This window comes from Sebastes umbrosus, chromosome 20, assembly GCF_015220745.1.
Source record: "Sebastes umbrosus isolate fSebUmb1 chromosome 20, fSebUmb1.pri, whole genome shotgun sequence".
In the NCBI taxonomy this organism is placed as follows: domain Eukaryota; kingdom Metazoa; phylum Chordata; class Actinopteri; order Perciformes; family Sebastidae; genus Sebastes; species Sebastes umbrosus.
The window spans coordinates 7,405,996-7,433,826 of NC_051288.1; the positions used below are offsets into that span (position 1 = coordinate 7,405,996).

The 27,831-nt window shown below is 38.3% G+C and overlaps 2 protein-coding genes across 4 annotated transcripts; one reads left to right on the forward strand and one right to left on the reverse strand.

Annotated features, from left to right (window-relative positions):
* LOC119478876 (ras-related protein Rab-37-like) lies at positions 1-19,866 on the reverse strand. Of its 2 annotated transcripts, XM_037753887.1 has the most exons (10): positions 19,751-19,866; positions 15,127-15,332; positions 5,129-5,239; positions 4,003-4,044; positions 3,767-3,833; positions 3,607-3,659; positions 3,284-3,349; positions 1,766-1,822; positions 1,597-1,673; positions 1-651 (listed from the first exon to the last, which is right to left on the reverse strand). In XM_037753887.1, exons 2-10 carry the CDS (start codon positions 15,304-15,306, stop codon positions 546-548), a joined length of 759 nt encoding a protein of 252 aa, XP_037609815.1. In that variant the 5' UTR covers positions 15,307-15,332; positions 19,751-19,866; the 3' UTR covers positions 1-545. The 2 variants fall into 2 exon arrangements, with proteins under 2 accessions (XP_037609815.1, XP_037609814.1); XM_037753886.1 differs by lacking the exon at positions 19,751-19,866 and having other exon boundaries at positions 15,127-15,619.
* LOC119478877 lies at positions 18,400-24,212 on the forward strand. 2 transcript variants are annotated; one of them, XM_037753888.1, is made up of 5 exons: positions 18,400-18,665; positions 19,782-19,888; positions 20,957-21,061; positions 21,175-21,336; positions 23,626-24,212. In XM_037753888.1, exons 1-5 carry the CDS (start codon positions 18,629-18,631, stop codon positions 23,836-23,838), a joined length of 624 nt encoding a protein of 207 aa, XP_037609816.1. In that variant the 5' UTR covers positions 18,400-18,628; the 3' UTR covers positions 23,839-24,212. The 2 variants fall into 2 exon arrangements, with proteins under 2 accessions (XP_037609816.1, XP_037609817.1); XM_037753889.1 differs by having other exon boundaries at positions 18,401-18,665; positions 19,794-19,888.
* Positions 24,213-27,831: the final 3,619 nt, after the last annotated feature.

Sequence of the window (27,831 nt, forward strand, 5' to 3'; positions counted from 1 at the left end):
GTTTAACTGGCATCCGGTAGTCGCTTTCAGTCCAAAATGGCAGAAGCGTAGCATTGCTGTTGGGCGCTGGTGTTGCAATGGAACGACCAATTAACTTTCACTTCTTAGAAATATACGTTCTTTGGTGACAGATCGGTAAGTATGTTTGAAAAAACACCCATGCATTTAAGAGCTTTGGAGCTGTAGGTGTATTGTTAAACTTTGGACAGAACCAGGCTAACACACATACACAACAGTGGTTTGGATCTTTTCATCTAACTCTCACAAAGAAAGCAAATAGCAGAGGGCTATTTCCTCAAACAGCTTAAAAACTTTTTATACTATTTGATAAAGATTTCTATGACAAATATTCAGTTGCTGGGTTAAACCGCTGTCGGCTAAAGAAAACCGTGGGTTTTGTGAGTCTCTAGCTCGGTTATTCCTTTTGGCTTTTAGTCTTGAATGATAGGCAGCATCGTATTTTTGGAGCAGCAGTGAGTTAATAGGGCTTCCTCCCACTCAGTACAGAACGGTGGGAGCAGCACTCCGGAGAGGAGAGGAGAGATTTAGAAATAGCTGCAGCAGCCTGACTTCTCCTTCTGTGCTTCAATGTATTCATGGATCTGGAACTTGGGTTCATTGGGATGTTCGACGGCCCGGTGCTTCAGTTCCCTGAAGAACAGAACCAGACATCACACAGTTTAGTAAACAGATGGATTTTTACCTTAAATGAATCCACATCATTGGTGTTATCACTAGTATTTGGCAGTCAAAAGTATGAGGTGTGGGGCAACTTGTCTCAGCCATCTGTAAAGATTGTTGTTTATCATTACACTGGTGTCATCTAATAAAATAATTGTATTAATCATATGAAAAATCTATTACTCTTAATGAATTCACTTTTTTTGTGTAGGCCTAATATTATTCATATCAATAAATATTTGATGTTTTCCTTTCAGAAATCAATGTGATCATTGGAATTGAAATAGGGGTCTAAAATATTTCCCTGTGCAAATGAATGATATTTTAAGAAATTCTTCATCATCATTTTGGTATATATTATATTTGATGGATACATTAATGGGTTGTAATACATTGAGGGTTTCTTAATTTTTTTTTCTGAATGGAATAAAGGATTTTAAGGGGTAAAATCTAATTATAATAATAAAAAAACAACTAGCATTTAAATATTTAATTAAGCCCATCCCTTTTTCCTGAATGGAATAAAGGATTTAAAAATCTAATTAAATAAAAAAGAAACTAGCATTTAAATATTTAATTAAGCCCTTCCTTTTTTCTGAACGGAATAAAGGATTTTAAGGTTTAAAATCTCATTCAAATAAAAAAATATATATAAATAATTAATTAATCCCTTCATTTGTATTTAATAATTGTAAAATCAAGGCCGTTTTATGAAAAAAGCTCACCCCAAATTTGGAGTTAATTAATGGAATATCCAAGAACAACAAAACAGCAATTCCCATTCCCAAACCCCATTCAGAGTTATTCATAATAGATTTTGACAAATTATTGTAGTGGCAATTGCTAATTGTGCACAGCAGACTGAAGATACAGCATGTGTAGTGTACAGTGTTAATAAAGCCACTATGTTCATACTTGGAAACGGCAGTGAAGGCCAGCTCTACGTTGACTCCTGTCTTGGCACTTGTCTCCATGAAAGGAACTGAATACTCCTGAAGGCGAGAAGAGGAGCAGACAGCAGTGAGCAGCAGAGTGAACCACATCAGTCAAGGTTGTACAGCAGTGAATGAAACAGGCGACTCACTCTGGCCAGCCTCTCTCCCTCATCTCTCCTGATGGCTCGGTCACTGCTCATGTCAGCCTGACAGAGAGATGCAGCGTGGTACAGTTAGAATAGGACAACACATTCAAGAAAACAAATGCACTTAAACTAGTCGGTCTGTGTGCCATCCGTCCAAAGCTGTGTTCAACTTGTTTGACAAAAGGATAAACAAATACACAACGCATTATTTTGTATTTTTTTGTGTTTTATTAATTAAAAAAATGGGAATCCACTTGCTTTTCCCGTTTTCATCTTCAAATCGTAATAGAAATGTACAAAGTATTGCAAAAACTAACATCGCTAATTCTTCCTGCCCGTAGTCCGTCAAGTTTGTTTACACTAAAGTCCCAATTGATCGCAAGAGATTTGGCAAGATTTCCGTTTTTTTTAGTCTGGACTCTTGTTGTTCATGAATGGAATCTGTTAGTGTGTAGTGAGCTGTTTTGGCCAAATCGTTGCACTCCACACACTACAGGAACAAAACTGTTAAATTCAACCTAACATGTCGTTATGTGTGGGCTCTCTCAATTTTTCAGAATCTGTTAAGATTTGAAAAATCTTTTAGTGTGGGCCAGCCTTAAAGTGGCAGTAGGCAGTATATTTTTGGCATCATTGGGCAAAAATTCCATAATAACCTTTCAACATATTGTAATTCAAGTGTTCTGTGAGATAATTAGACTTCTGCACCTCCTCATGGCTCTGTTTTTAGGCTTTAGAAAATCTAGCCCGTGACAGGAGACTTTGGCCAATCACAGGTCATTTCAGAGAGAGAGCGTTCCTACTGGCTGTTCATTCAACGGAGGCAGCTGTCAATCACTCACAAACTCCAATCAAACTAGGCGGCATTGATCAAATGTGAATCAATATTCTGTTACTGTAATGCCTATTTCTCACCTCAAATGTTTTCAGAAACATCTTGTAGTGCACTGTTTAGCTGTAAAAGGAGAAAGTTTGCTTTGGCTGGTGGGCGGTGCTTGGTATTTCCTTAACTGATCTCAACATGCTACACTACAAGATGTTTCTGAAAACATTTGAGGAGAGAAATAGTCATTACAGTAACAGAATATTGATTAATATTTGATCAGCGCTGCCTAGTTTGACCGTTTGATCAGAGTTTGCGAGTGACTGATAGCTGCTCAGAGACGGCAAGGCTCCAGCTTGGCTCCCATTGGTTGTTTTCCTCCGGTCTGTGAAATCTTGCAGATGCCGTTTGTAGCACCGGAGGACACAGAGGTTACCTGTTTCATATACTACTGTCACGATATAGCGACCGTTTTATAAAAAAATACTTTTTTTTAATCATAAATTATTTGCTCAAATCTCACCTACTTCAGCTTTAAGTTCAGCTAGTTACTAACTGTGTCTGTCTGCTGTTGGGCGCTGTACAAATGTTTATTGTAGCCTACATCTATTATCATACAGTAAGAAGCCACAGTTTTCTGGCCAGGTTTCACTAAAGATCACATCACTTTCTATTTTCTCAAGACTTTTTCTCCTCACCTTGTTGCCCAGCAACATGATGACTACATCAGTCTGCGCATATTCATGGATCTCTGTTAGCCATGCCTGAAACGAGAAACACACACGGACACAGACAGTCCAACAAAAACAGAGAGAAAGTGTGTTTGCATTTAGGCTGAAACGTGGAAAGCAGGTTAATTACACACACACACTTCACACTTATGTGCCAATGCTATTGATAGTTGATCCACAGAGACCATTGTATGCTCTCTGTAGCTGTATTTGTTTTTGTTACAGGCTGTTTCTACTTCCTGACTCACTCATTCCCATATTTCCAGGCGGTAGACATATCCTAGACTTACCCTTATGTTGTCAAAGGAGGTTCTGCTGCAGATGTCGTACAGGAGGAGCAAAGCTTTAGAGAAAAGATGAATGAACACATGGTTATATTGCTGCCCATCTCTACGACTGTTATGGGTAAAAGAATCACAGCATGTAGATCATGGTGTATATTTGCCTCACCGTGTGCATCTCTGTAATATGCATGTGTCACACTTCTGAACCGTTCCTGTCCCGCCGTGTCCCAAATCTGAAACAGAAAAAAGGAAACAAAGAGCTCGGCCTGGTTCCACTCAGTCAACTCTAATTTTCAGTTACAACACACTGGTGCCCAGGAGGAAACCAGCCTGCGCTCTAAAAATAGGATGCTATTGTGAAAGCAGACCAAGTTTTCCCTGGAAACTGATTTGCTTACTGACCTGTAGTTTGACCTTTACGTCGTCAACAGTCACCACTTTATTCTGGGGAGAAGCAGAAAGAGATTTTAATTGACGTTAGAACGGGCACTGGCACGGATTAAAGACTGATCAAAGGAACTATTTGTTCACATTACAATAAAAGCCCTACAGTATCTTTTCAATAACTTTCAGAAAGATTTCCCTTTGCCTAGCTCAGGGGTCAGCAACCTTTATTATCAAAAGAGCCATTATCTGTCTGGAGCTGCAAAACATTTGATCATTGTGATGAAGGTAACACAGTTTATAGTCTAAGTATATAGTGTATAAGTCTAATGCAGTGACGGCCAAAGTGCAAATGTACTACGGAGTATTAGGGCCACATCGAGGGAAAAAAAATCTGAGATTTCCAGAATAAAGTCATAACTTTACGAGAGAAAAGTCTAAATATTACGAGAAAAAAGTCGAAATATTTCAAGAATAAAGTCGTAATGTTACAGGAATAAAGTCATAACTTAATGAGAAAAAAGTAATAATATTACGAGAATAAAGTTGTATTATTACGAATTAAAAGTCAGAACTTTACGAGAAAAAAGTCGTAATATTACGAGAATAAAGTCATAACTTTACGAGAAAAAAATTCCTAATATTACGAGAATAAAGTCATAACTTTATGAGAAAAAAATACGTAATATTATGAGAATAAAGTCATAATATTACGAGAATAAAGTCAGAAGTTTACGAGAAAAAAAGAAAATAACATGTAAAATTACTTTATAATATTATGACCTTATTCTCGAAATTTATCTTTTTTCCTCAATGTGTCCCTAATTCCCCGTCGTACCATAGACCTACAACAATGATAAATAAAAGTAAAAATGTAAACAAAAAACAGTTATTCATTTCCATTTTTAAAAATCCACAGGGAGCCACTGGAGAGGAGCTAAAGAGGCGAATATGGCTCCGGAGATGCAGGTTGCAGACCCCTGGCCTAGCTTCTGAGATTTCTGCCTCCCTGAGTCCTAAAACCCTGAAACGAGTTCGCACTTCCGGTTCCCTCGTACTTAAACGTGTGATATGACCTACTTCATTTCCTCAAGAGAATGTGTAAAAGATAACCACAGATAAATTGTGCATGCAACACACCCACCGTGAATCCAATGCCCACTGTAGCAGAGAAGGAGCCGGGGATGAACTTCCCCTGATCGAACTGCACCAACAGAGACGTCTTTCCCACTCCGCTGTCTCCGACCAGGATCGTCTGCGGGGAAAAAACAGTCAGTAAAAAAGTTATATTGGTATCAGAATCATTTCCTTTCTGGCTGGCAATCATTTTATAATTCTGGGGTTGTGAGTCAGCATCTGCGTCACGGTGGACATCTTCTGCTTCCAAGCAGCACAAATAATATGATCTTTTTTTTATTACAAGAGCTTGGCAGTGCACCGCTATTACAGTGTGACTCACAAGCTGGAGGAGATAACCTTCAAGACAATGAAATGAATGAAAGGCAGCATTCAGACGCATCCAAGTTAGTCACCGGGGCCAGCAGTCAATACTTTTGTCTTCTATAGGCCTGCCTTTCATTTGTAGCCCACTTAGAAAAGTCACGCTGAGGTACCACCACCTCCACACACACACACAGTGCCCGCCAACTGTGACGGATAGAGTGAATGAGTCTCAGCCAAGCTGTTCGCTGTTTTCCCGAGAATATATTTGGCCGTTTTGATGCTAAAAATGCAGCCTAGGTAGATGTCTATTATGTTGCGATGGGTCATTTTTGTTCAGAAGTGACCAATTTTGACCCTGTTGTGAATGTCCGCTGATGTTCAGAAGTGGTCTAACAAGATGTCGAGTAGTGAGCCAATATTGGTTCATAGTTAAAAAAGAAAAATGTGTTCAATACCAACGTTTTTCATTGCCAATACCAATGTTTATCTTGTCTGGAACCTTTTAGTGCAGGTTATAGGTGCAGGGATGACGAGGGCTAAAAGTAACGGTGACTTATTTTGTCACGTCAGTCGTTACTCGTCGGTATCGTTAGCCCAGTGAGTCACGTGAGTTGCTAGTCAGTGAAGTTAACGTCAACCACGACCGTTTCCTAACCCTACCTAAGTGGTTGTGTTGCCTAAACCTAACTTCGTGTGAAAACAGAAGTTTATTTTTAAAGGACACTATGCACGTAATGAGCGTGCATGTATTGACACTCCGTCCCTGGTCCGTACAAAAATAATGCAAGAGAGGTAAACTAGGCCGTGGTTGAACTGCAACTCGGTGCTCATTTTTTCAGGTTCATACTTGTATTTTGGGTTTCTACTAGAACATGAATGTTCAAAAAACAGATTATTTTTCTCATACTGTCTGCCTGAATATACCTGTATATCTGAAACGCTCTATATATGGTGCATCTTTGCAAAGTTGGTTCTCAAGCTGTGAGCGGTACATTCTAATGAGCCTGCATGTGACATAGGAAGGGGAGTTAAATCTGATTGGCTTGTTGAATCACAAGTTTTTTGCTCTAGACAGCCCAGAAAAAAACTGACTGGGTTGTCTTATTTCACAGTTTATGGGTTGGTAGACACTCCAGATACCCAGATGTGTGTGCACATTCACTGAGTTTTTCATGATATGTCCCCTTTAAGGCTTTCAGAATGATAAAGGCTGAAAGGATTAGAGTTGAGAAACTGGAGCAGCTTTTCTCAACAGTTACAGGTTTTATAGCCTCCCTTTGATGTCAGCATTTAGAGGGATTTTATAGAAACTCTCAGAAATGTGTCACATCTCAACTGTGGAAAGAAATATGGATACTGCATCAGCAATCATGCATCCTCTGAATTTTCACATCAACTTTATTTAGGCATTGGCAATAACTGCAGTTAGTTATTCTCTCTGTTGAGAAAGAAGTCAGTGCAGCAATTGAAAAAAGAAGGAGATCATTTAGCCAGTGATGAAAGTAAGCACTATGGCTTTTTAGGGCAGGAATTTCACATTATTATTTGTGATGGTCAGCACAAAATCGATTCGTATGCAATCCCCGTGATTGTGAAAGTTGAGTCATTTGTCACGTAACTTCCTTACTTAAGTTACGGCACTTCCGGAGTTATTTTAACCTAAAACGTGATCTGTTGCTGGACATTCGTAGGAAAAAGCACGAAAAATACGTTGTTGAAAGTAGCGCTGAGAGTCACGAAAAAAGGGAAATTTGTGTACACAAATCAAATAGATCACATTTTGTGACTATTTCAAGAACTGCTGTGAGATCTTTCGCCAGCAGCTTTGGTGGCAAATAACACCTGTGTGTAGCTAGCTAGCTAATTAAGCTAACTTTAGCTCCATTAGTTAGTTGAAAACAATGTCTACAGCTGACTTTTTAATGTTTCCAATTGACTCATTTTAAAACCAGAACGTTGTAAAAGGGGGCTTGTACTTGGTGGTTAGCTCTACACATGATATCACGTTAAAGGTCCCATATTATAAAAAAGTGAGATTTTCATGTTTTTTTATTATAAAGCAGGCATAAGTCCCATATAAATACTGTGAAAGTATCAAAACGCTCAATCCACAGGGAAATACACACAGCCCGTATTCAGAAACTCTGCATTTGAAACAAGCTGTCAGGATTTCTGTCCATTTGTGATGTCACAAATGTACAATAATTAGACCCTTTACACAGATTTAAACGTAAATATTCTAAATGTATCCCAGTTAATTACTGGTTGCAGTGTATGTGAATGTCATCAGCTGACAAGAAGTACACATGGACCCGAGCTGATGCCTAGTAACGCACTTCTGTTGCAATTTTGCCGCAATTCCGTCGAAATGCGCCAAAACGGAGCGTTTCAGACAGAGGGTAAATACAGGCATATTTAGGCCGACAGTATGAGGAAAATAAAGGTTTTTTTGAACATTGCAGTATGTAAACATGTTATAGTAGAAACACAAAATACAAGTATGAACCTGAAAAGGAACACAATATGGGACCTTTAAAAGGTAAAAAAAAACAGAGGATAAATGTTCCAGGCAAAACGTTGAAACAAAGAAACAGCATTGTTCTTGTGGCATGACACTATAATTTGAATCGTACCTAAGGATTCAATGTGCGATGGTTGATTATGTGCAAAATCAATGCTTAGGTTTTTAGCAAATGGGAAAATGTAGGGTATTTTACACACTGGGGCCATAATAGAGTGGTGCAGGAATGAATCCTAAAACCCTGAAATGAGTTAGTATTTTAGCCCTCAGTATCATAAATGTGTATTTGCAACAGGGCTTATTTTCTGCAATAATCGAAAAGCCAATGGAACAATCCCATTGCCTCATGTCTGAGGACACAATCAGTGGAGAAAAACAGCCATACATGTAGAATCACACATGCATTATGGCATAATCAAAAACACACTCATCTCCATAGCATAACGGTTATGCTATGGAGATGAGTGTGTTTTTGGTGGGGGGGAGGGGTACGACGCTGTTTCCGCGGTAACAGAGGTTAGCTGGGAAGTGGGCCTGTCTCAGAAAACCCCACTGGAGACGGGAGGCAATTAGGTGATACACCACAGATGGTCGGGAATTAGACATGGATGATGTATGCAGTATGTTGTTGTGGTATTGAGAGAGAGAAAGAGGATGATAAAGAAAAAAGAGATAATATTCACCTCCAGGGCTCATGAGCAGATTGTTAAGTGCCAGTGAATATGCTTCCTTTCTGTTTGAGCCCGGTTGTTCTTACCAAGAAGCTTAATTAAAGGTCCCATATTATGCTAATTTTCAGTTTCATTCTTGTATTTTACGTTTTAACTAAAACATGTTTATGTGCTGTAATGTTAAAAAAAAAAAATTATTTTCCTCATAATGTCTGCCTGAATATACCTGTATTCACCCTCTGTCTGAAACACTCCGTTTTAGCACATTTCAACAGAATGCAACGGAATTGCGTTGCTAGGCAACAGCTCAGGTCCATGTTTACTTCCTGTCGGTTGATGTCATTCACATCCACTGCAACCGGAAATAAACTGGGACACATTTACAAGGTTTGCGTTTAAAACTGTAAAATGGTCTAAATATTGTAGATTTGTGACATCACAAATGGACAGAAATCCTGACAGCTTGTTTTAAAGGCACAGTTTCTGAATACGGGCTGTGTGTATTTCTCCATGGATTGAGCATTTTGATAGTGTCACTGTATTTATATAGCACTTCAACCTGCTTTATAATAAAAAAGACGTGAAAATCTCACCTTTTACAATATTGGACCTTTAAGAACTTCTAAGGTTATGGTAATGGTAATAAATATGAACTGGGTCTAGTAAAGTCCCTTTACTGTATGGGAAGTTAAAGTAAGTTTTAGGTGTTTCTGCAACTACGTTCAGTTTTGACTCTCAACCTCTATGAATTTAACCATCAGAGTATGGAATACATATAAACAGGTACACAGAATTATATAGAGTGGTTAAGATTTTAATCTGTAACATGTTTGGTTTTTATGGTTTTCATAATTTGTTCTTACTAAATGTCCTCACAGCAACATTATAATAATTAATTTTATATGTTTTCTATAATATATTATGTAAGGGATAATGTACAGCGAGCCGGTTATTGTTGTGAAAGAAACCCCGACAGGGCGATGCCGGTGGACCCTGACGCGAAGCAGAAGGGTCTCTCATCGCCCAATGACTCGCTAGCTGTACATTATCCCGCTTATTACGCGGCTACTTACTTAAGAAATCAATAATTTCACACAAAAACGGTCCGCCAGAGTCCGACCTCAGAACTGCGCCCATAGCAACGGTCTGTTATACATAGCAAAGGTATGAGAAGAAATAACAGACCGTAGAATGCCGTGATTGACCAATCAGAATCGAGTATTCAACCGTGTAATAAATAATAATATAATATATAATGTATTATTTAATTTCTTTAATACTTCTAAGACATTTAAATTCATATTCATCAAGCTTTGTGCATCATAGTAAATACTGATATAAAAACATTTTCTAAAAATAGGGGGATTTCATGATTTTTCTCGACACCCTGAAAAATGTAGACAGAGGGACACCATAGATGTCAGTCTTCACACACCAAAATATAAAATATGTTGTGTTTTATGACAGTTATTTCAACTCTAATGTTTAATGTCACTACAATAATATAAGGACATGTTGTGGAAATGTCATTTTTGCTAATTTTGCAGATAAATCTGCTACGTTAGCTCTGACTCTTGACATCTAATATACATGAATTAAACAGTAATATTAAGTTATTCTTAAAATGTAGTTCAAAATACACAATTTACTAAGCTGTATGGTAAGGACACACAATAAATACTTCAGAAGAAAAGGTGATCTTAACTTTGTTTTTCTTGATCTTGAAGGTCACCTAGTGGGTGTCCCAACCTGTCATCCATGTGCTCACTTGCTAACTTCTGTTTCCATGGAAACTGGATTTTTTGGGCTTTGAATAAAACTTTTATTATGGTATTTGTTCAGTGTAAGGACTCAGAAGTGTGGGACAGTTTGATGGTGCATTTAGATGAAAAAAATCATATATATGATGATATAGAGATGATAAATGATATTTTTTATATAGTGTAAAGTAATATGTACATGAAACAATTCCATTTGAGATAATGTCATATTGTAATTGAATTAGCTCATTTTACATATCTCAACATTGATGCCACAGTTGTGGAACATGAAGAAAGGTGGTGTTTGGACTCATAAAATGCTTCATACATTTTAATGTCACAATGGGCAATAACGCTGAGTATATATTTATCAAGCATTGTACTGCAAATTTGAACATAAATTCAAAATGTCATTGCTGGGACTTAAAAATGCCCGTTAGTAGCAGAAAACACCCTTTAGGGAATGGAGAGAACGTGGAGTTTTCTAGCTGAAGTCACTTTTATCTTTGCTGGAGAGTATTAAATCTGCAGCACACACCCTAGAATGTAATTTAGCTTGACAGTTTTCATATCGCCACTAATTTAGACTGCTCGATATGCTGCACAGCTGGGATTTGAGCCTGCAGAAACAGTAGCAGATAACCGGAGCTTCCAATATTAGAAGTCAGTCTGATGGCTGACGCACATTTACATTAGTGGTGGTGGCAATATGTGTGCCTCTATGCTTGTGAGCTCTTAGAGAGAGGATAACATTTTCCCACCATGGTATACTGTATGTTATTTTATATCATGATAGCAACATATATTGTGATATTAGCACATTTTAGATGAATAACCACATGAGAAGTACTGGGTGTTGCTGACAAACTCCAAAATTAATTTGATCTATCCGTCTTCGGTAGGAACCGATGGGCTTGGGGGCTGAGAGCCACAGACAGAATAAAGAAGTGAGAGATGGACTAATGCATTGTTAGTGATGGGCTCATTCACCACTCCCTAATCACTATGCAGGGAGTTCTATGTAGAGGACTACAGTATGCGACGCAGTGCATATGTCTAGGGCAGGGGACGGCAACCTTTACTATCAAAAGAGCCATTCTAGGCAAAAAAAAACAAAAACAAATTTGTCTGGAGCCGCAAAACATTTGCAGTGAGGTAGGGGCCACATTGAAGGTAAAAAAATCTGAGATTATGAGAATTAAGTCATAACTTTACGAGAAAAAAGTCATAATATTACGAGAATAAATTCATAACCTTATGAGAAAAAAAGTCATAATATTACCAGAATAACATCATAACTTTATGTGAAAAAACATCGTAATATTACCAGAATAAAGTCATAACTTTACGAGAAAAAAATAAAATAACTTGCAAAATTACTACTACTATACATATATACATATATATACTAATATTATGACTTTATTCTCATAATACTTCGACTTTTTTTCTCGTAAACTTCTGACTTTATTCTCATAATATTGCAACATTTTTCTCGTTACATTATGACTTTATTCTCGAAATCTCAGATTTATTTTATTTTCCTCAATGTGGCCGTAATACTCTGTCGTACCGTCCTACCATAGTCCTACAACAATGATAAATAAAAATGAAAATGTAAACAAAAAAGCAGTTATTCATTTACACTAATTTCAAAAAAAAAATCCACAGGGAGCCACTGGAGAGGAGCTAAAGAGCTGTATGTGGCTCCGGATCTGCAGGTTGCAGACCCTTGGTCTAGGGCTTTTATTGTGAAAGGTAAGAACGGAAAGGCGTACAGCCTGATGCACTGCCATCTACCGTTTCCCAAATCAACAAATACAATAGAGCACCTTTAAACTACAGAGTCATTTATGTCTAACCACTAAAAAACCAAAGAGCACTCAAAGAAGCCCCATTTTTGCTGTGCATGTGTGATCCCTCAGGGGGGGCACAGGTGAGATGGAGAGGAAGAAAAGCTGTTAACCGCTCGGAGCAAAGAGACAAAAAGTGCATCGGTGAGACAAAGGACAAATGGGAGGGAGGAAGGAACGGTTCGCCTGAAAGAACCGCTTCTGATTTTTGAAAGAACAGTTTGTATTGTTCAGCCCCTTTGCAAAGCACCTGCTCCCCTTTCACAACACAATACAGGCCTAACACATGCACTCACGCAGCTTCTGAGGCAATTAAAGGCAGCTGGTTAAAGTGCATAACGGTTACATTAATGGTTCATGTCTCATTGGACCATTAGCCTTTGGGAAAACTCAGCTCTCACTAAACTTACACTAATGTCACTTAGCAGCGATCCCGAGAAACACTCAGATAAATTACTTTAAGTGCGATAACATTATAGCAGATTGTATCTGCGTGTAGATTACAAGAGCAGTGATTATATTTTCTTGTAATTGTCAACCACCATCAGATAAAATGTGTTAAATATGATGAAATTTACTAAATATCATGTTCACTTTTGGAAAAGAAATTAAACTAAAAGCTGTCGGTGCGCTCATTTCTCCAGTGACTGATATTTGAAAGAAAGTAGGGCATGGCAAAACGCCAACGAGCTTTGACTGACGCAGCTCCCTTTCACTGAAGTGGAAGCTGTTCCTGCGATACAGCTTCATAATATAATGTGACATGTCACTGAAGCCCCAAAGGGAGTTTCTCGTTACTCTCTGTTCCATCTTCAGTGAGGTCAGAAGTCAGCACTCCTGAGCTGGAGGGAGATTCAGAGGATCACTGGAGTCTGGACTCTAAACTCGACACTGACTTGTTGGTCTATGTAGGCTAATGTGGCCTTAACCGCTTGAGATTAGGCTGTATGGATATGAGAGCGCTTCATAGGGTGTCAGGGAATATTTTATTATCACTAATGTCTCAATAGAGTGCTGCAGGGATGACGTATTTGTGTAGGCCAACCAGGAAGTTAGCATCGCCCTGGTTCCCTTGACAAAAAGCCAATGGGATTTTTCCATTGGGTTTTGGATTATTGCAGAAATTAAGCTCTGTGGCAAACAAACATTTATGATATTTACACGTTTTGTTCCGTAAAATAATCTCCACAAATGCACACCACATGCAGCTTTTTGCAACCCCAAAATTGCTGCAACAACTTATGAGACATAATAGAGCATGGGAACGGTCATCATATACTTCCATCAAAATGTTCTAAGCCCTTATACACTTTCACAATTTATTTTAATTAATCAATTCAAGTTTGCATCTCAAATTAATCTTCAGGTTCCCAGCTTTCAGATGATGTACACCACTTCTATGTGACATCCACTGTTGACCTGCTATCTCTCCCTAAAGACCCCCTGTAACCCCCTAAATTAGACAAAAACGGGTCTATGTGGGACTCAGAGGGTTAATTATTAGGCCTATTATTATTTTCTTAAATGATTTTTACGATTGTCTGTTAGAGAAAGGGGAGAAACAATTACAGTGTTCTCTATAATGTCATGATGTTACACACTCCGGTAGGTGGCAGCATGCACAACATTGGTTGTCCGCTGGTAAAACCAAAGGAGAAGAAGAAGTAGGTAGTGAATTTCATGATGGCGCATAATAAAAACACATAAATTGAAACGTTAGCAAATAAAACCCAATTGAATAATCCCATTGGCTTTTTGTCAAGGGAACCAGGGTGATTCTAACTTCTTGGTTGGCCTACAAAAAATACATCATCTCTGGAGCACTCTAACTTTTCATATTTGCTCAAAGTTACCGACTGCAGCTTTAACACGTTAACCTCCGCTACAGAGACTATATTTAAACAACACAATTAAAACTAGGGCTGTCAAAGTTAACGCGATAATGACGTGTTATCGCAAACTCGTTTTACCGCCACTAATTTCTTTTACGCATTAACGCAACTTGCGATTTTTAGGTTGTAGTGGGCTCAGTTTTAAAGCTGGAGTGAAGATATAAAGATGGTATCATATAAAAGTAGAAAAACCTAATGAATGCATTGGTACCAACCATGTCATACTAACTTGTTGTGAAGGAGGTAAAATAACGCTCCGAACTTACGCAGAATTTTGGCGAGGAAAAACTGTCATGGCCATTTTCAAAAGGGGTCACTTGACCTCTGACCTCAAGATATGTGAATAAAAATGGGTTTTATTGGTACACAGGAGTCTCCCCTTTACAGACATGCCCACTTTATGATAATCACATGCAGTTTGGGGGCAAGTCATAGTCGAGTCAGCACACTGACAGCTGTTGTTGCCTGTTGGGCTGCAGTTTGAGCATATTTTTTATGCTAAATGCAGTACCCCTGAGGGTTTCTGGACATTATTTGTCATTGTTTTGTGTTGTTAATTGATTTCCAATAATAAATATAAACATATATTTGCATAAAGCAGCATATTTGTCCACTCCCATGTTGATAAGAGTATTAAATACTTGACAAAACTTCCCTTAAAGGTACAATTTGAACAGATAAAAAAAAAAATGACATTAATTTGTGATTAATTGTGATTAACTATATATCGAAATCATGCGATTAATCGCGATTAAATATTTGAATCGATTGACAGCCCTATAATGTTTTTGGGGTCAGATTTGACACTCAACCATTACTGGAGACGGACCAAGTGAAGATCAGCACCATGGAGAGCGCAAAAACCAAGCCAGTGAATAAATGGATAAATAACAGAAGAATAAAAAGAGACTGATAAAGTACGCGCGTAAAGTTGAAAACGTCACTTTGTAGCACATTTCAAAACCTGCTGTTTGTTTTCAGTGTAACCACATATCTTCATACCTTGTGCACCAGTTCCTCATCGTATGTCGGAGGTGGTGGAGTCTTCGCCTGGTTGTTTTCTCCTCCGGTGGTGTCTCTGGATTCGTACCCGCTGTCGGGATGGATCTCCGGGTACGCCGTGGTGTAGTGCGCATTGATCGGCTCCATGGACTCCATCCGCTCCATCCTGTCGTCCTCCATGTGCTTACAGCTGGAGGAGCCTGGTGCTGAGGAGAAATAACAAAAAGCTGACAAACCAACGCAGCTCCGTCTCTTTCTGTCTTTCTCTCTGTGAAGCCAATCCTCCCCACGCAGACCTCCTCCTCTGACTGAGCTGCTCCTTTACGCTCCTCCTGTGGAGTGAATCAGTCTGCGGTGGGCTTCTTCTGCCTACATCACTTCACATTTTATTAAAGGCATGTCGTCGTGATCAGTTCACCCACATCATCATCACGCAGCCGGATACAATAGAGATAATAGGGGCTGGTTGGTTGGTTGGTTGGTTGGTTGGTGGTGGGGGAGGTGAGGAGCAACTAGAGGAGGAGGATGGAGAGAGGATGGAGAGAGGATGCGACTCAGCAGCCATTGAGAGGATAAAGACGATGGGAAGTTTGTAGAATGGGAGATTGGAGGAGGATAGGAGGACGATAGATAGGGGATATAGATTCTCAACATTAGATTATTTTTCTGCCTTAAATCATATTTTATGGATAAACAGTTTGTTTGTTTGTCTGAATAAACGGTTTAATTATTTATACAGTAAACATACAACAGGTATAGTCATACAATATGGTAAACCTTTGTATAATGATGGGGGGAAACAAAAGGACATCTGGTCTAATCTTATTTTTTTTTAGAATATGCCAATTTAAACCTGCAGTAGGCAGAATATTTTTGGCATCATTGGGCAAACAATCCATAGTAACCTTTCAGCATATTATAATTCAAGTGTTCTGAGAGAAAACTAGACTTCTGCTCCTCCTCATGGCTCTGTTTTCAGGCTTTAAAAAAATCTAGTCCATGACGGGAGACTTTGACCAATCACAGGTCATTTCAGAGAGAGAGAGCGTTCCTATTGAGCGTTCCTATTGGCTGTGCTCCGGCTGGTGGGCGGTGCTTGATATTTCCTCAACTGTCTGCCTGGTCACAAACTCCAGCTTGGCTCTGATTGGTTGTTTTCCTCCAGTCTGTGATATCTTGCAGATGCCATTAGGAGCACCGGAGGACACAGAGGCGCATTTTTCTTAGATTACCTGTCTCATGCACTACTGTCAGGATATAGTGAACGTTTTATAAAAATAACTTTTTTAAATAAAAGTTTTTCTGCTGCTCCCATTCACAGCACATTCCCTGACGTTTACCCTTGCCGTGGATGGGTTTACATTGTAGTTAATGGAAAGGCCGGTGCGTCTCCTACAGTGGTGGTATCGAATGGGAGACTTTGGCCAATCACAGGTCATTTCAGAGAGAGAGAGAGCGTTCCTATTGGCTGTTCATTCAATGGAGCCAGCTGTCAATCACTCGTAAAGTCCGATCAAACGGTCAAACTAGGCAAGCGCGTCTTGTAGCGTACCGTTTAGCTGTAAACGCTCACTGCTTGACCCCTACTAAAGTAGGTCCAAAGGTTTTGCCCTTTAGGATCTAATGGAATTAGTCTATTGAGCAACGAAACAGACAGACGGACAGACGGAAGGATGGACACGCGGAAAGCTTTAAACCCCCAAATACGTTGTCGCGGGGGTATAACAAAGAGATTCTCTAATGTTTTTATCTCAAGGCTCCCAAAATATGAATAGGCCACCAGGGATCCCATTTGGCATCATTTAGTGAGAAACATTATGGTGATGTTTACGTTCCATCAGTTGTTTCTGAGTTATTTCACTGTCTGCAATTTAGGATGAGAGAGATGATCTTCGGTTTAAACAGTTTGCGCTGAAAGGAAGTGATTAAAAATAAGGTTACAAATGAAATAGAACCATTTCCAATTATATGGAGACCCCTGGTGGAGGTGTTGTGTGTAAAAAAAAAAAAAAGGTCAAATCCAGGTCAAAATGAGGGTTGTGACCACAACTGGCTTGACACACCAAGCAGCGGATGTAATGGCAAATATCCTTTATTCTTAGAAGATATTTTCACATGTCACAGAAGGAAAAACACGGGTGTAAATAGTCAAAATTATAATAAACATGGGTCTCAGGGTCCTGGCCTTGTGCAAATTTTAAGAATTCCAAATTTTCTTTCAAAACAATGTTCATTACTCTGAACTGGTTTTCTCAGCTTGTCTCTACATGCTATACAGTATAAATAAAGTTGATTTCTGTTAACTAAATTTATGTTGCTGTTAAATAAAGTTATATTGCTGTTAAATAAAGTTATATTCCTATTAAATAAAGTTATGTTGCTATTAAATAGCGTTATATTGCTGTTAAATAAAGTTATATTGCTGTTAAATAAAGTTATGTTGCTGTTAAATAAAGTTATATTGCTGTTAAATAAAGTTATGTTGCTGTTAAATAAAGTTATATTGCTGTTAAATAAAGTTATGTTGCTGCTAAATAAAATTATATTGCTGTTAAATAAAGTTATATTGCTGTTAAATAAAGTTATATTGCTGTTAAATAAAGTTATGTTGCTGCTAAATAAAGTTATATTGCTGTTGAATAAAGTTGTGTTGCTATTAAATAGCGTTATATTTCTGTTAAATAAAGTTATATTGCTGTTAAATAAAGTTGTGTTGCTGTTAAATAAAGTTATATTGCTGTTAAATATATTTATATTACTGTTAAATAAAGTTATATTGCTGTTGAATAAAGTTGTGTTGCTATTAAATAGCGTTATATTTCTGTTAAATAAAGTTATATTGCTGTTAAATAAAGTTATATTACTGTTAAATAAAGTTATACTGTTATGCATTGTTATAATTTAGATTAAACACATCCAACCTTATACACAAGTTAATATGAGCTCCACCACAACCTGTTATAGAGTTAAAGCTTGTCTTATACACATTATGCATCAATAATAATAATAGCCTAATAATTATAATAATACAATGATATTACCTATATGTAATAATAACAGAATAATCACAATACGATATTATTTCCTAATGTTTTATTGTATCTAGCAGTGGTTTTAGTGATTTGTTGAGCTTTCTTATTCATATTTTGATGATAATAGTTTAGTTTTGCGTGCGTCTCCATTAATTCCACTAGAGTTTGCACAAGAGTCGGCTTTGCTTTTGTTTACCCAGAGTGAGGTCAGTGTGAGGTGAGTTATTTGTGCTGGTAACTCCACCACTCTCCTCTCTGTCATGGTGTTAATATTTACCCGCTGGTTAATCTCAGGGGATCTAGTGTCTGTATCGTGTGCAGGAGTTTCTAACAAGTTGTTTTGGGGTGGAAAAAAGACAGTTTTCATCCACCTCGAGTACAAATGACTGATTTTTTTGAAAGTTGTAGATAATGTGTATATAGAGGAGATTAAAGTTTCATCCCTTCCGACTTCTGAAGAGATTCCTGCGATGGCACCGGAGCTGCTGACTGTCATTGTGGCTTCAGGTGAGTGCAGCACCTTTTTATTTCTCTGTGTTGTCAAAGTGAGTTCATCTCACATGTTATTAATAAAGTGAGGAAAAGCATAATGTTACTCTGCTTGTTTAATCCTTTTAGTAGTGGCTGCTGACCATCATTAAAAAGTTGTATACATATTTTTATTTACCATTGCATTACATCAATTATAATACTGGGAGAAATCTCCACTAAAGAACAGTCTATATGTCCTGAAAACACAACATGGTGCTTGAATATGATTTCTGTATGTACAGTATGATAATGTATAAACCTCTCAAAACCCTAGGTATAGCAACATGAAAGTTATGGAATGTCATTTCATTCGATATTAAATAAATAAAAAGGCCTATGAAATAAAGCCTGAAATAAATAAATGAGACAATAAATATTTATATATAAATGTAAATATAAATACATAAATTAGTCAATATAGTTCAATAAATAAATAGGTTTTTATTTCAAAAAAGGACGTTTTTTTCAAAGGACTACTTTTATTTATTTATTTCAGGGGACTTTTATTTATTTTTTTCTAGTTTGTATTTCTTTTATTTCCATCTTTCCATTTATTTACACATGTATTGCCCCATTTATTTATTTCATAGCAATATTTATTTATTTCATAGGCATATTCATTTATTTATTTCTACATATATTTAATTTTGAATGAAATGGCCTTCCATAGAAAGTACCCTGACACAACATAAATGTGTCATATGACACTTCTGTCAACAGAACCTTTTTAACCATTCAGGGAAATATTGTTTCTTATCTATATTTTGTATTGTTTATTTTGAATTTTTTTTATTAATAGTATATGAAATTATTCTAAAAAGGAGATTTACAAATGGCAGCCCTTAAAACAATTGTAATCTTTTGTTTAATATTCATATTAATATTATTGTGTATTTGTGTTTTGCATTTTGATGCTTTGGCAACGTTTTTTTTTTTTTAAACTTCCATGCCAATAAAGCCACTTTGAATTGAATTATAGGCATCACATCGACATTAACTCTACTGCCATTTGGTGTCCAGTGTCTTTATATAGTATGAAATGTAGTCCACATGTAGCCTACCTGTGCTGTTTATCTCCCCCCTCTGCCTCAGCGTCCTGTGTAGTGTTTTGTTTAGTGACCCTGATGCTGATGGTGGTCCTGTACAGAAAAGGTCCTCTCTGCTGCCGATTCAGACCCTACAGCACAGAAGACTACACAGTAAGAACAACGATCTACTACAGTAACCACAGAAAGACTTGAGTCACGTCAACTGTTCGATAACAATTTACAGAATTGACCCCTTCATACAAGATTGTATTAGGGTGAGATTGTCTTTCGGTGCTGGTATACAGTTGTAGCCTACATAAATGTAACAGGCTACTTTATTACTCCCCGCTCAGAGAAATAATGTTCAAATCCTCTTTTCACCCCCATTAATACTCTCTCTCTCTTTTTGTACCATTTTTTAAAATCAGTTTTAACATTAACATATAGTAAACAGAAGTCCGTGTACGCAGTATACAAAAGTAGCAATAGAAAATGAATAAACCATCAACAAAAAAGGAGAATAGTCCCAGAGACATGGCCTGATTCACCTGATGGGTGGGGCTGTTGGGACCTTTTGGGCTGGACCATAGACTGTATATAAGAAGTGGACGTAGTCACCGTGACGTCACCCATTGGTTTGCGAACTGCTGTTTTGAAGCCTCGAGTTCGACATTTTTGCTGTCGCCATCTTGTTTTTTTGCCATCACCATCTTGGTCTTTTGCAGCCAAGAAGTGACACGAGAGCTAAGTACAACCCAACGCTGAACAAGACATTTTTAGGCGACTGAAAAGGTTATAATTAACTTTCATGAACTGAAAACACACTGTGAAAGGGTTAAAGTTGTACGATGAAAATCACTGTTCCACTGGAGCACCTTGCCATCCTAATAAAAAAAGAAAAAGAAAAGCATGTTTATCACCTCCAGTAGTATCCCGCCATACAGATAGTTTTGGTTTAATTTAACTAGATTTCGAGGTATTCATTTCCGAGATTTCTGCCTCAATGGAAGCTAATGGAGTGAATTGAATTGGTTTACACAAATTATCACTTTCAAAGAGGGTACCTCTGAGGGACGTATGATGTCCTTCATTGCTGTAATTCGATGTTGAAATGAGACAAACTGCCATAGACTCTGTCCTTAATATATTACTAACAGCAATAATACCATGTAGAGTAACTTAACAGAAACTATTAACTCTGTAAAATGATAACTAATCCTTGATGATCTCTCTTCCCAGGAGGATGCTCCCCACTATCCCCATTACCACAGCAGGCACTCTCTGATTGGCATCGCCGATAATGAACACAGTGCCGCCGTGAACCAGGGAGCCATCGGACCCCAGGTAAAAGTGTGACTTTACCACTGTGATCGTTACAAAGACTTGAAATGCATCTAGTACATCTGACAGAACTTTTATATCTGATGTTTTTGTGCTTGTGTATGCACGTAATCTAGTTTCCTGGAGGGCTGTTTATAATAGGGAAGCCAAACGACTACCACCTGAACGGGGCTCTGCCGAGGCTGCCTTCCTACGAGAGCGTTCGTGTGAAGGACCGGCAAAGGCAGATCCACAGTATGCTCTCACAGCGCTTCGGTCTCAGTGGCTGCAACGATGAGGTGAGCACACAAAGAGCTACAGATTTGGTTTGGTCCTGTAGGAGGATCCAGGTAGTTTCCCCTTCACACATTTATTGCACTTCACCTTCACATGAAAACAGTTTAAAATAATAGTTCAAAATTTTGGGAAATACACTTATTCGCTCTCTTTCCAAGAGTGAGATGAGAAGATCGATACCACTCATTGAGGGATAAGTATGGAGCTGGAGTCAGGAGGCAATTAGCCTAGCTTAGCATAAAGACTACTAGCAGGGGGAAACAGCTAGCCTTGCTCTCTCCAAAGTTAAAAAATAACAATGCTAACACCTTTAAAGCTCACTAAAAGCCACCAGTAAGATGCGAAAATGCAGTGCGGGAATAAGGAAAATCGGCATGCCAATTATCCGCATTAACTATGCACACTGGTTTTGGTGCGAATTATCCGTACTGCCGTGTTCCAACTTCGTCAATGGTCCAATGTTTCCTCCTAAATAGTGCAGTATCCACTTCACACAATAAAACAAAGACACAAAATATCTAAGGGACTAACGTTAACTACACAATACATAAAGTAATCGGACCCCAAATTTGATGCTAACATTAACGTTAGCTGTTGTGGCAACATATAGTGTTATAGCATTTGCATATCAGCTTCATTACCGTCTTCATCATATCCCAGCTGCTGGGCGATCTTAATCTCATATATTGTCCTCTATTTGGTTGTTGCAGTAGTAGGGTTTGTTGTACATTATTGGGTGTTGAGAAGGGGACGGCCCATTATTCCGAAACACCAATAGTCCAAATATGTCCCAATGGACTGAAAAGAGCCCATCTGTCCAACAACATTTTACCCCAAAAACAAAATTGTTTCGTCAGTTTTTATAAACTTCCGTGCAAATTTTTCCGATCAAAATCCGTGCTTGGTGTGAAACAGCTTTAACATGTATCTCAATTGTTTAATCTGTATCAACACAGAAATGTCAAAATGAGTTGTTTTCCAGTGAGATACATGTTGTAACTATTTGCTTGAATAATAGTTTATCCACCCACCCATCAGCACTTCTGTAAGACATCTACAGCTATAGCATGGGTTTCTAGATATGGTTTGTCAACACAGGTTGTAGATCTCTGTACAAGAAAGACGGTATGAAACCTGGAAACTTCACTGTGACAACAAGATTTTGGGAAGTAACTGCGCTTGGTCTGTTGTAAGCTACACCAATAAAATAGTTCTAGGAGGTAGTTTCATGTAACTCCCAAAGTTAAAGCCAGGCTAACTTTTTCACAATGTTTCCAGTCTTTATGCTAGCTAGGCTAATCACCTCCAATCTCCAGCTCTGTAGCTATAAGCCATCTTTTTTTTTTTTTACGATGATTGAAGAAATATGTAACGTTTAAGAGTTATTTCTGTAAGTCGAGTTACAACAACCTGTACAGCAGCGGTGTCAATCTCATCCAGGCTTGTTGACATTTTAGTGGCTGCTTTTCTGTCTCTATTTTTTCCAAGGAGCTAATTAGCTGGCAAGATACGTAGGAAGATGATATCCACATTCCTATAGGCCACCTACAAAGCTCAGATTGGTTGATTTTTTTCTCCAACTGGCAGCAGTGGTGCAATGTAACAAAGTACATTTACTCAAGTACTGTACTTAAGTACAATTTTCACATATTTGTACTATATCTGAGCATTTCCATTTTTTGCAACTTCTACCCCACTACATTTCACTGAAAAATATTGTACTTATTACTCCACTACATTTATCTGGCAGCTTTAGTTACTTTTTACATTTAAAAAAACATATGATATGCTGATGATGATGTACTATACTACTAATCTACCCAGTAGTATATACATGTAAAACTAGCTCCACATTGATAACATCAAAATGTATTTGTAAGTGATAAAAACAGAATAATATAATATACTATAATAATATAATGCTAAATAAAAGCCATCCTGTATAAAGAGTACTTTTACTTTTCATACTTTTGAGTACATGTGGATGCTCTGAATACTTTTACTTAAGTAGCATTTTGAATTCAGGACTCTTACTTGTAATGGAGTATTTTTAGACTATGGTATTTCTACTTTTACTTAAAGGCAGGGTCGAAGATGTTGGAAAGCTAGCATAATTTGAAAGTAGCATCGCCTCAGGAGCTTTTTCTTAAGTTTATACAACAGTTTTCACAGGATGACTAGAACCCCCCATGACTGTAAACTGATCTTTGTCTAAAATCAGGGAGTTACCTTTAAAGTACATCTTTAGATCTATTACATCATAATATTTCCTTTGTCACATTACATTCTAGGCTCCACCAACATATGAAGAAACCCTTCGCCAGTCCCTCGAAATTTTACCTGCGAATCTGCGATCTCTGGATGTTCATCTGTCAATCCACCCCCAGGATCACTCCTCAAACCTCAATGAAGACACACACAACCCCACTCAACCGCCCACAGCACTCCAGGAACCATCTTCCTCCTACTACCCAGCACAGAGCTTCAGTTTTCTGTCTATCTGATGGTCCTATGGAGTTCGTTGCCAAGACACAGCATGAGGAAGAGGGCCCCAGTTCTTAGAGCCAAGCGAGTGACGCCATCAAGGACAAAAGTTTTCGGGAAGGGGAATGCTTGTGCTTTGTGGCAGAGATGTTGATAGATCTCTGTGATTCTGCTTGGAGGTATTCTCATGATAATGACTGACTGGCTGGCTGTACACTCCCCAAGGGTGACAATGACACGTCTGTGTTGTCCGTTCAATAAAGTGCTCCATGCAGGGATGACATATTTTTTTAGGCCAACCAGGAAGTTAGCATCGCCCTGGGTTCTCTTGACAAAAAGTCAATGTGATTTTTTCCATTTGGTTTTAGATTATTGCAGAAAATAAGCTCTGTGTCAAACAAACATTTACAATACTAACACGTTTTGTTCAGCAAGATAATCTCCACAAATGAACACCACTTTTATGATTTTTGAAGCGTAAATGCAATCGCCAGAAGTAAAAAAGCTCACGTTAGGCTATAAACTAACTACATCACGGTCGCATAAACGCGAATATACACAACGAGGCTGTAAAGGTGTACAAATCTGTTTAGTAGTCTCATTTAGCCACTTGTTAGCCACCACCTTTTTTAAGACACATAAAAGCTTTAAAATTCACGAGTAGGGTATTTACTGACGTATTTTATATCTTAGAACAAAACGTTAAAATCTCTTGAGCTTGTGTTAACCACAGACCTCATTTCAGGCATCAAATTAAAAACCCATTCAAAAAACCCATTGACTTCAAGACGGGGGAAGATGGGTGAGTAAAAAACACCGGACCTTTGCCCAGGAGACCAGTGTTCATGTCTCGTTTGAAACCAGAAGTCAATGTTGATTTATTTGTCACATAACTTCCATACTTAAATTATGGCACTTCCGGTGATATTTTAACCCAAACCACCTAACCTAACTAAGTAGTTTTGTGCCTAAACCTAAATAAATAATTTTGTTGCCTAAGCCTAACTAAGTAGTTTTGTTGCATAAACCTAACTAAGTAGTTTTGTTGCCTAAACCTAACTAAGTAGTTTTGTTGCCTAAACCTAACTAAATAGTTTTGTTGCCTAAACCTAACTTATTAGTTTTGTTGCCTAAACCTAACTAGTTTTGTTGCCTAAACCAAACTAAGTAGTTTTGTTGCCTAAACCTAACTAAGTAGTTTTGTTGCCTAAACCAAACTAAATAGTTTTGTTGCCTAAACCTAACTTATTAGTTTTGTTGCCTAAACCTAACTAGTTTTGTTGCCTAAATCAAACTAACTAGTTTTGTTGCCTAAACCAAACTAAGTAGTTTTGTTGCCTAAACCTAACTAAGTAGTTTTGTTGCCTAAACCTAACTAAATAGTTTTGTTGCCTAAACCTAACTAGGTAGTTTTGTTGCCTAAACCTAACTAAGTAGTTTGTTGCCTAAACCTAACTAAATAGTTTTGTTGCCTAAACCTAACTAGGTAGTTTTGTTGCCTAAACCTAACTAAGTAGTTTTGTTGCCTAAATCTAACTAAGTAGTTTTGTTGCCTAAACCTAACTAAGTAGTTTTGTTGCCTGAACCTAACTAAGTAGTTTCCTGTGAAGACCTAAGTTTATTTTTAAAAGACTGTATGCACGTAATGAGCCGAATTTGACATTCGTCACGTGTTGCTGGACATTCGTAGGAATACGCACAAAGAATGACGAATAACTTTTCGTAAGATATCATATGAACAGTTGTTTTAGTGGTGGACCAACCGACTGACAAATGGACGGACCGATATTTCCATCAATAAAAACTAAAAACTCAGTGTTACCATGTGATCATTGCACTCCTGTTGAAACATTCAGTTTAAAAGCAAACTTCTTTCACACTGAGTTTCGACTCACATTTCCAGACAGCGAAAGTAAAAAGAGTGTCTGAAGTAAAAAAAAAACTCAAAAGGTTTCACTCTCATCGAGTTATCTTTGGCAAGAACAAGCAGTGCTTAAACAGTAACTATGTTCGACCTGCACTCATCACCAATGACTGTTACTCTGAGTTTCAGAGGTAAAGTACGACAGCACGGTTACTCTTTAACCCAGATCAAACACTAACCACAGAAAAACCGACCACAACCAGGAAGCATCTGGGAGAACTACACTGCACATCCCCTGAGGACAACCTGTCCTGATACTGAGAACCAAGAATGCGGATCTCGCGCAATCACCAGTGGCTATTCAGTAACTTAATGACGCATTTGTTCTTTTTTAAACAGGAAAAACATGAACGGTGTAGCAGATATCAAAGAATCAAATTGCTTACACGTGTGATTTATGGAAATATTTCTGTTTATCCTTGGTATATTATTCAGTCGGGCGGTGATTTACCCTCCACCATCTAAGAAATAGAATGCCACATTGTCTACAAGCTCCTCACATCCATCATTCATTCTGCTTCATGACAGCATTCCAACTCCCATTGAGTGTACCACGCGTTACTCACACTCCCCCTGCATACCACAATCCTCTGGAATACAACTGCTCCGGCTGATAAACTCGTACTGTAGCCTGATTAAGGGAGACTGCTGGTAATCATCAAAGGGTTTCTTTTACCCAAGTGACTGGGTAATCCTAATCCTAATGAGGTATCATTCTTTAGATCACTTTCTCAATATATGAAGAAATGGACCTGCAATGTCAATGTGGAGCCTAATACTGAGGAGCACATAAAGTCATGTAGCAGTGCTTTTACGACATCTCGTGGTCAGTTTTGGTATTGCATCTTTTCCAACAATTTCTTGTCCATATTATAAAATTGGTTTCAAATCTGAATTACTTCTCTGTAACATTAAACATTTGTGAATTCGGGCTGTCAATCGATTTAATTGCAATTAATCGCGTGATTGTTCATAGTGATTAATCGCAAATTAATCACATATTTTATCCCTTAAATATGCACCTAAAAGGGAGATTTGTCAAGTATTTAATACTCTTATCAACATGGGAGTGGGCAAATATGCTGCTTTGATGCCGACCGTCATCTACAGTAAGTAATACATCTACTATGGATAAGTACCTCAAACAACACACCTTCAAAACACCCAAACTATCCCAGTGTGCAGCATTTCGGGGGATCTGTATGTTTTCTTTAGTGTATAATCAACTGAAAAAAAGAATTGTTGCGTTTTCGTTACCTTAGAATGAGCCTGTCCTAAAAAATATACAATAAAAGGGGCTTTATGGCTCCAAGCTATAGACCAGACCAGCATGGCGTCATCTCTGAGGCTGCGCTCCCTTTTGGGGGGAAAGAAACTCGCTGTCACAGGGGAGAAAATGATGAAAAGCTGTTGTTTAGCGGGTTAACTGAGGCTTTTAACACTGAGATTTGAGGCACATATGATATGTTAATATTCACTGTTAGTGTGCTAAATGGCTAAATGATGCTGGTGACAGTGACTAGCATGGCTAGCTAACGTTGGCTTGAGTGTGAGGCTGCTGCAGTAATACAGTCACACATTAACGTTATAGCGGCATCAGACTGTCGTCTCCAACTAAATCTCAGCCTGTAGATCAAACAGTTGGTTATTAAAGGGACTGTTTGTAACTTTTTAAGCGTATAAATGTACTGGGTCGGGACACATGCTCTCTCGCATGTGCGCTTTCGCATATGCGCGTTCGTGTGTGGCTGCTGCCTCTCCTCCGCTGCCTGCATTCATTCACCCAGACAGCGCGCGCGTTCTCGCTCAGCTCGCTCCACCTCTAGACATGAACGCGCGCTCACTCCACACTGCAGAAGAGTTAGTAGCTCTGAGAATATCTAGTGAATGTACAGTGGACGTTTGTGCAGAAATAACTGCTGCAACTCCTCCAGACCAACAGAGGTTTCCCGTGTCTTGTGAAGTGACGGAGCTCTTCAGAGAGACACGTTATCGTCTCGTTACCGACCTGGTGCCGGTGTCTCCCTGCTCGCTCCGGCTGCGGGCAGAGAGAGCAGGGAGACACACTGCAGAGCCTCACTACCTCAGC

Bases quoted from the DNA above. Each gene is read 5' to 3' on its own strand.
- LOC119478876 (XM_037753887.1), bottom strand. From the start codon at position 15,306: ATGGAGGACGACAGGATGGAGCGGATGGAGTCCATGGAGCCGATCAAT. The intron at 5,240-15,126 runs GTATGAAGATAT...TTTTCCCCGCAG, and splicing joins ATGAGGAACTGGTGCACAAG to ACGATCCTGGTCGGAGACAG. The intron at 3,660-3,766 runs GTGAGGCAAATA...TTTTCTCTAAAG, and splicing joins ATATTACAGAGATGCACACG to CTTTGCTCCTCCTGTACGAC.
- LOC119478877 (XM_037753888.1), top strand. From the start codon at position 18,629: ATGGCACCGGAGCTGCTGACTGTCATTGTGGCTTCAG. The intron at 19,889-20,956 runs GTAAGAACAACG...CTCTCTTCCCAG, and splicing joins ACAGCACAGAAGACTACACA to GAGGATGCTCCCCACTATCC. The intron at 21,337-23,625 runs GTGAGCACACAA...ATTACATTCTAG, and splicing joins TCAGTGGCTGCAACGATGAG to GCTCCACCAACATATGAAGA.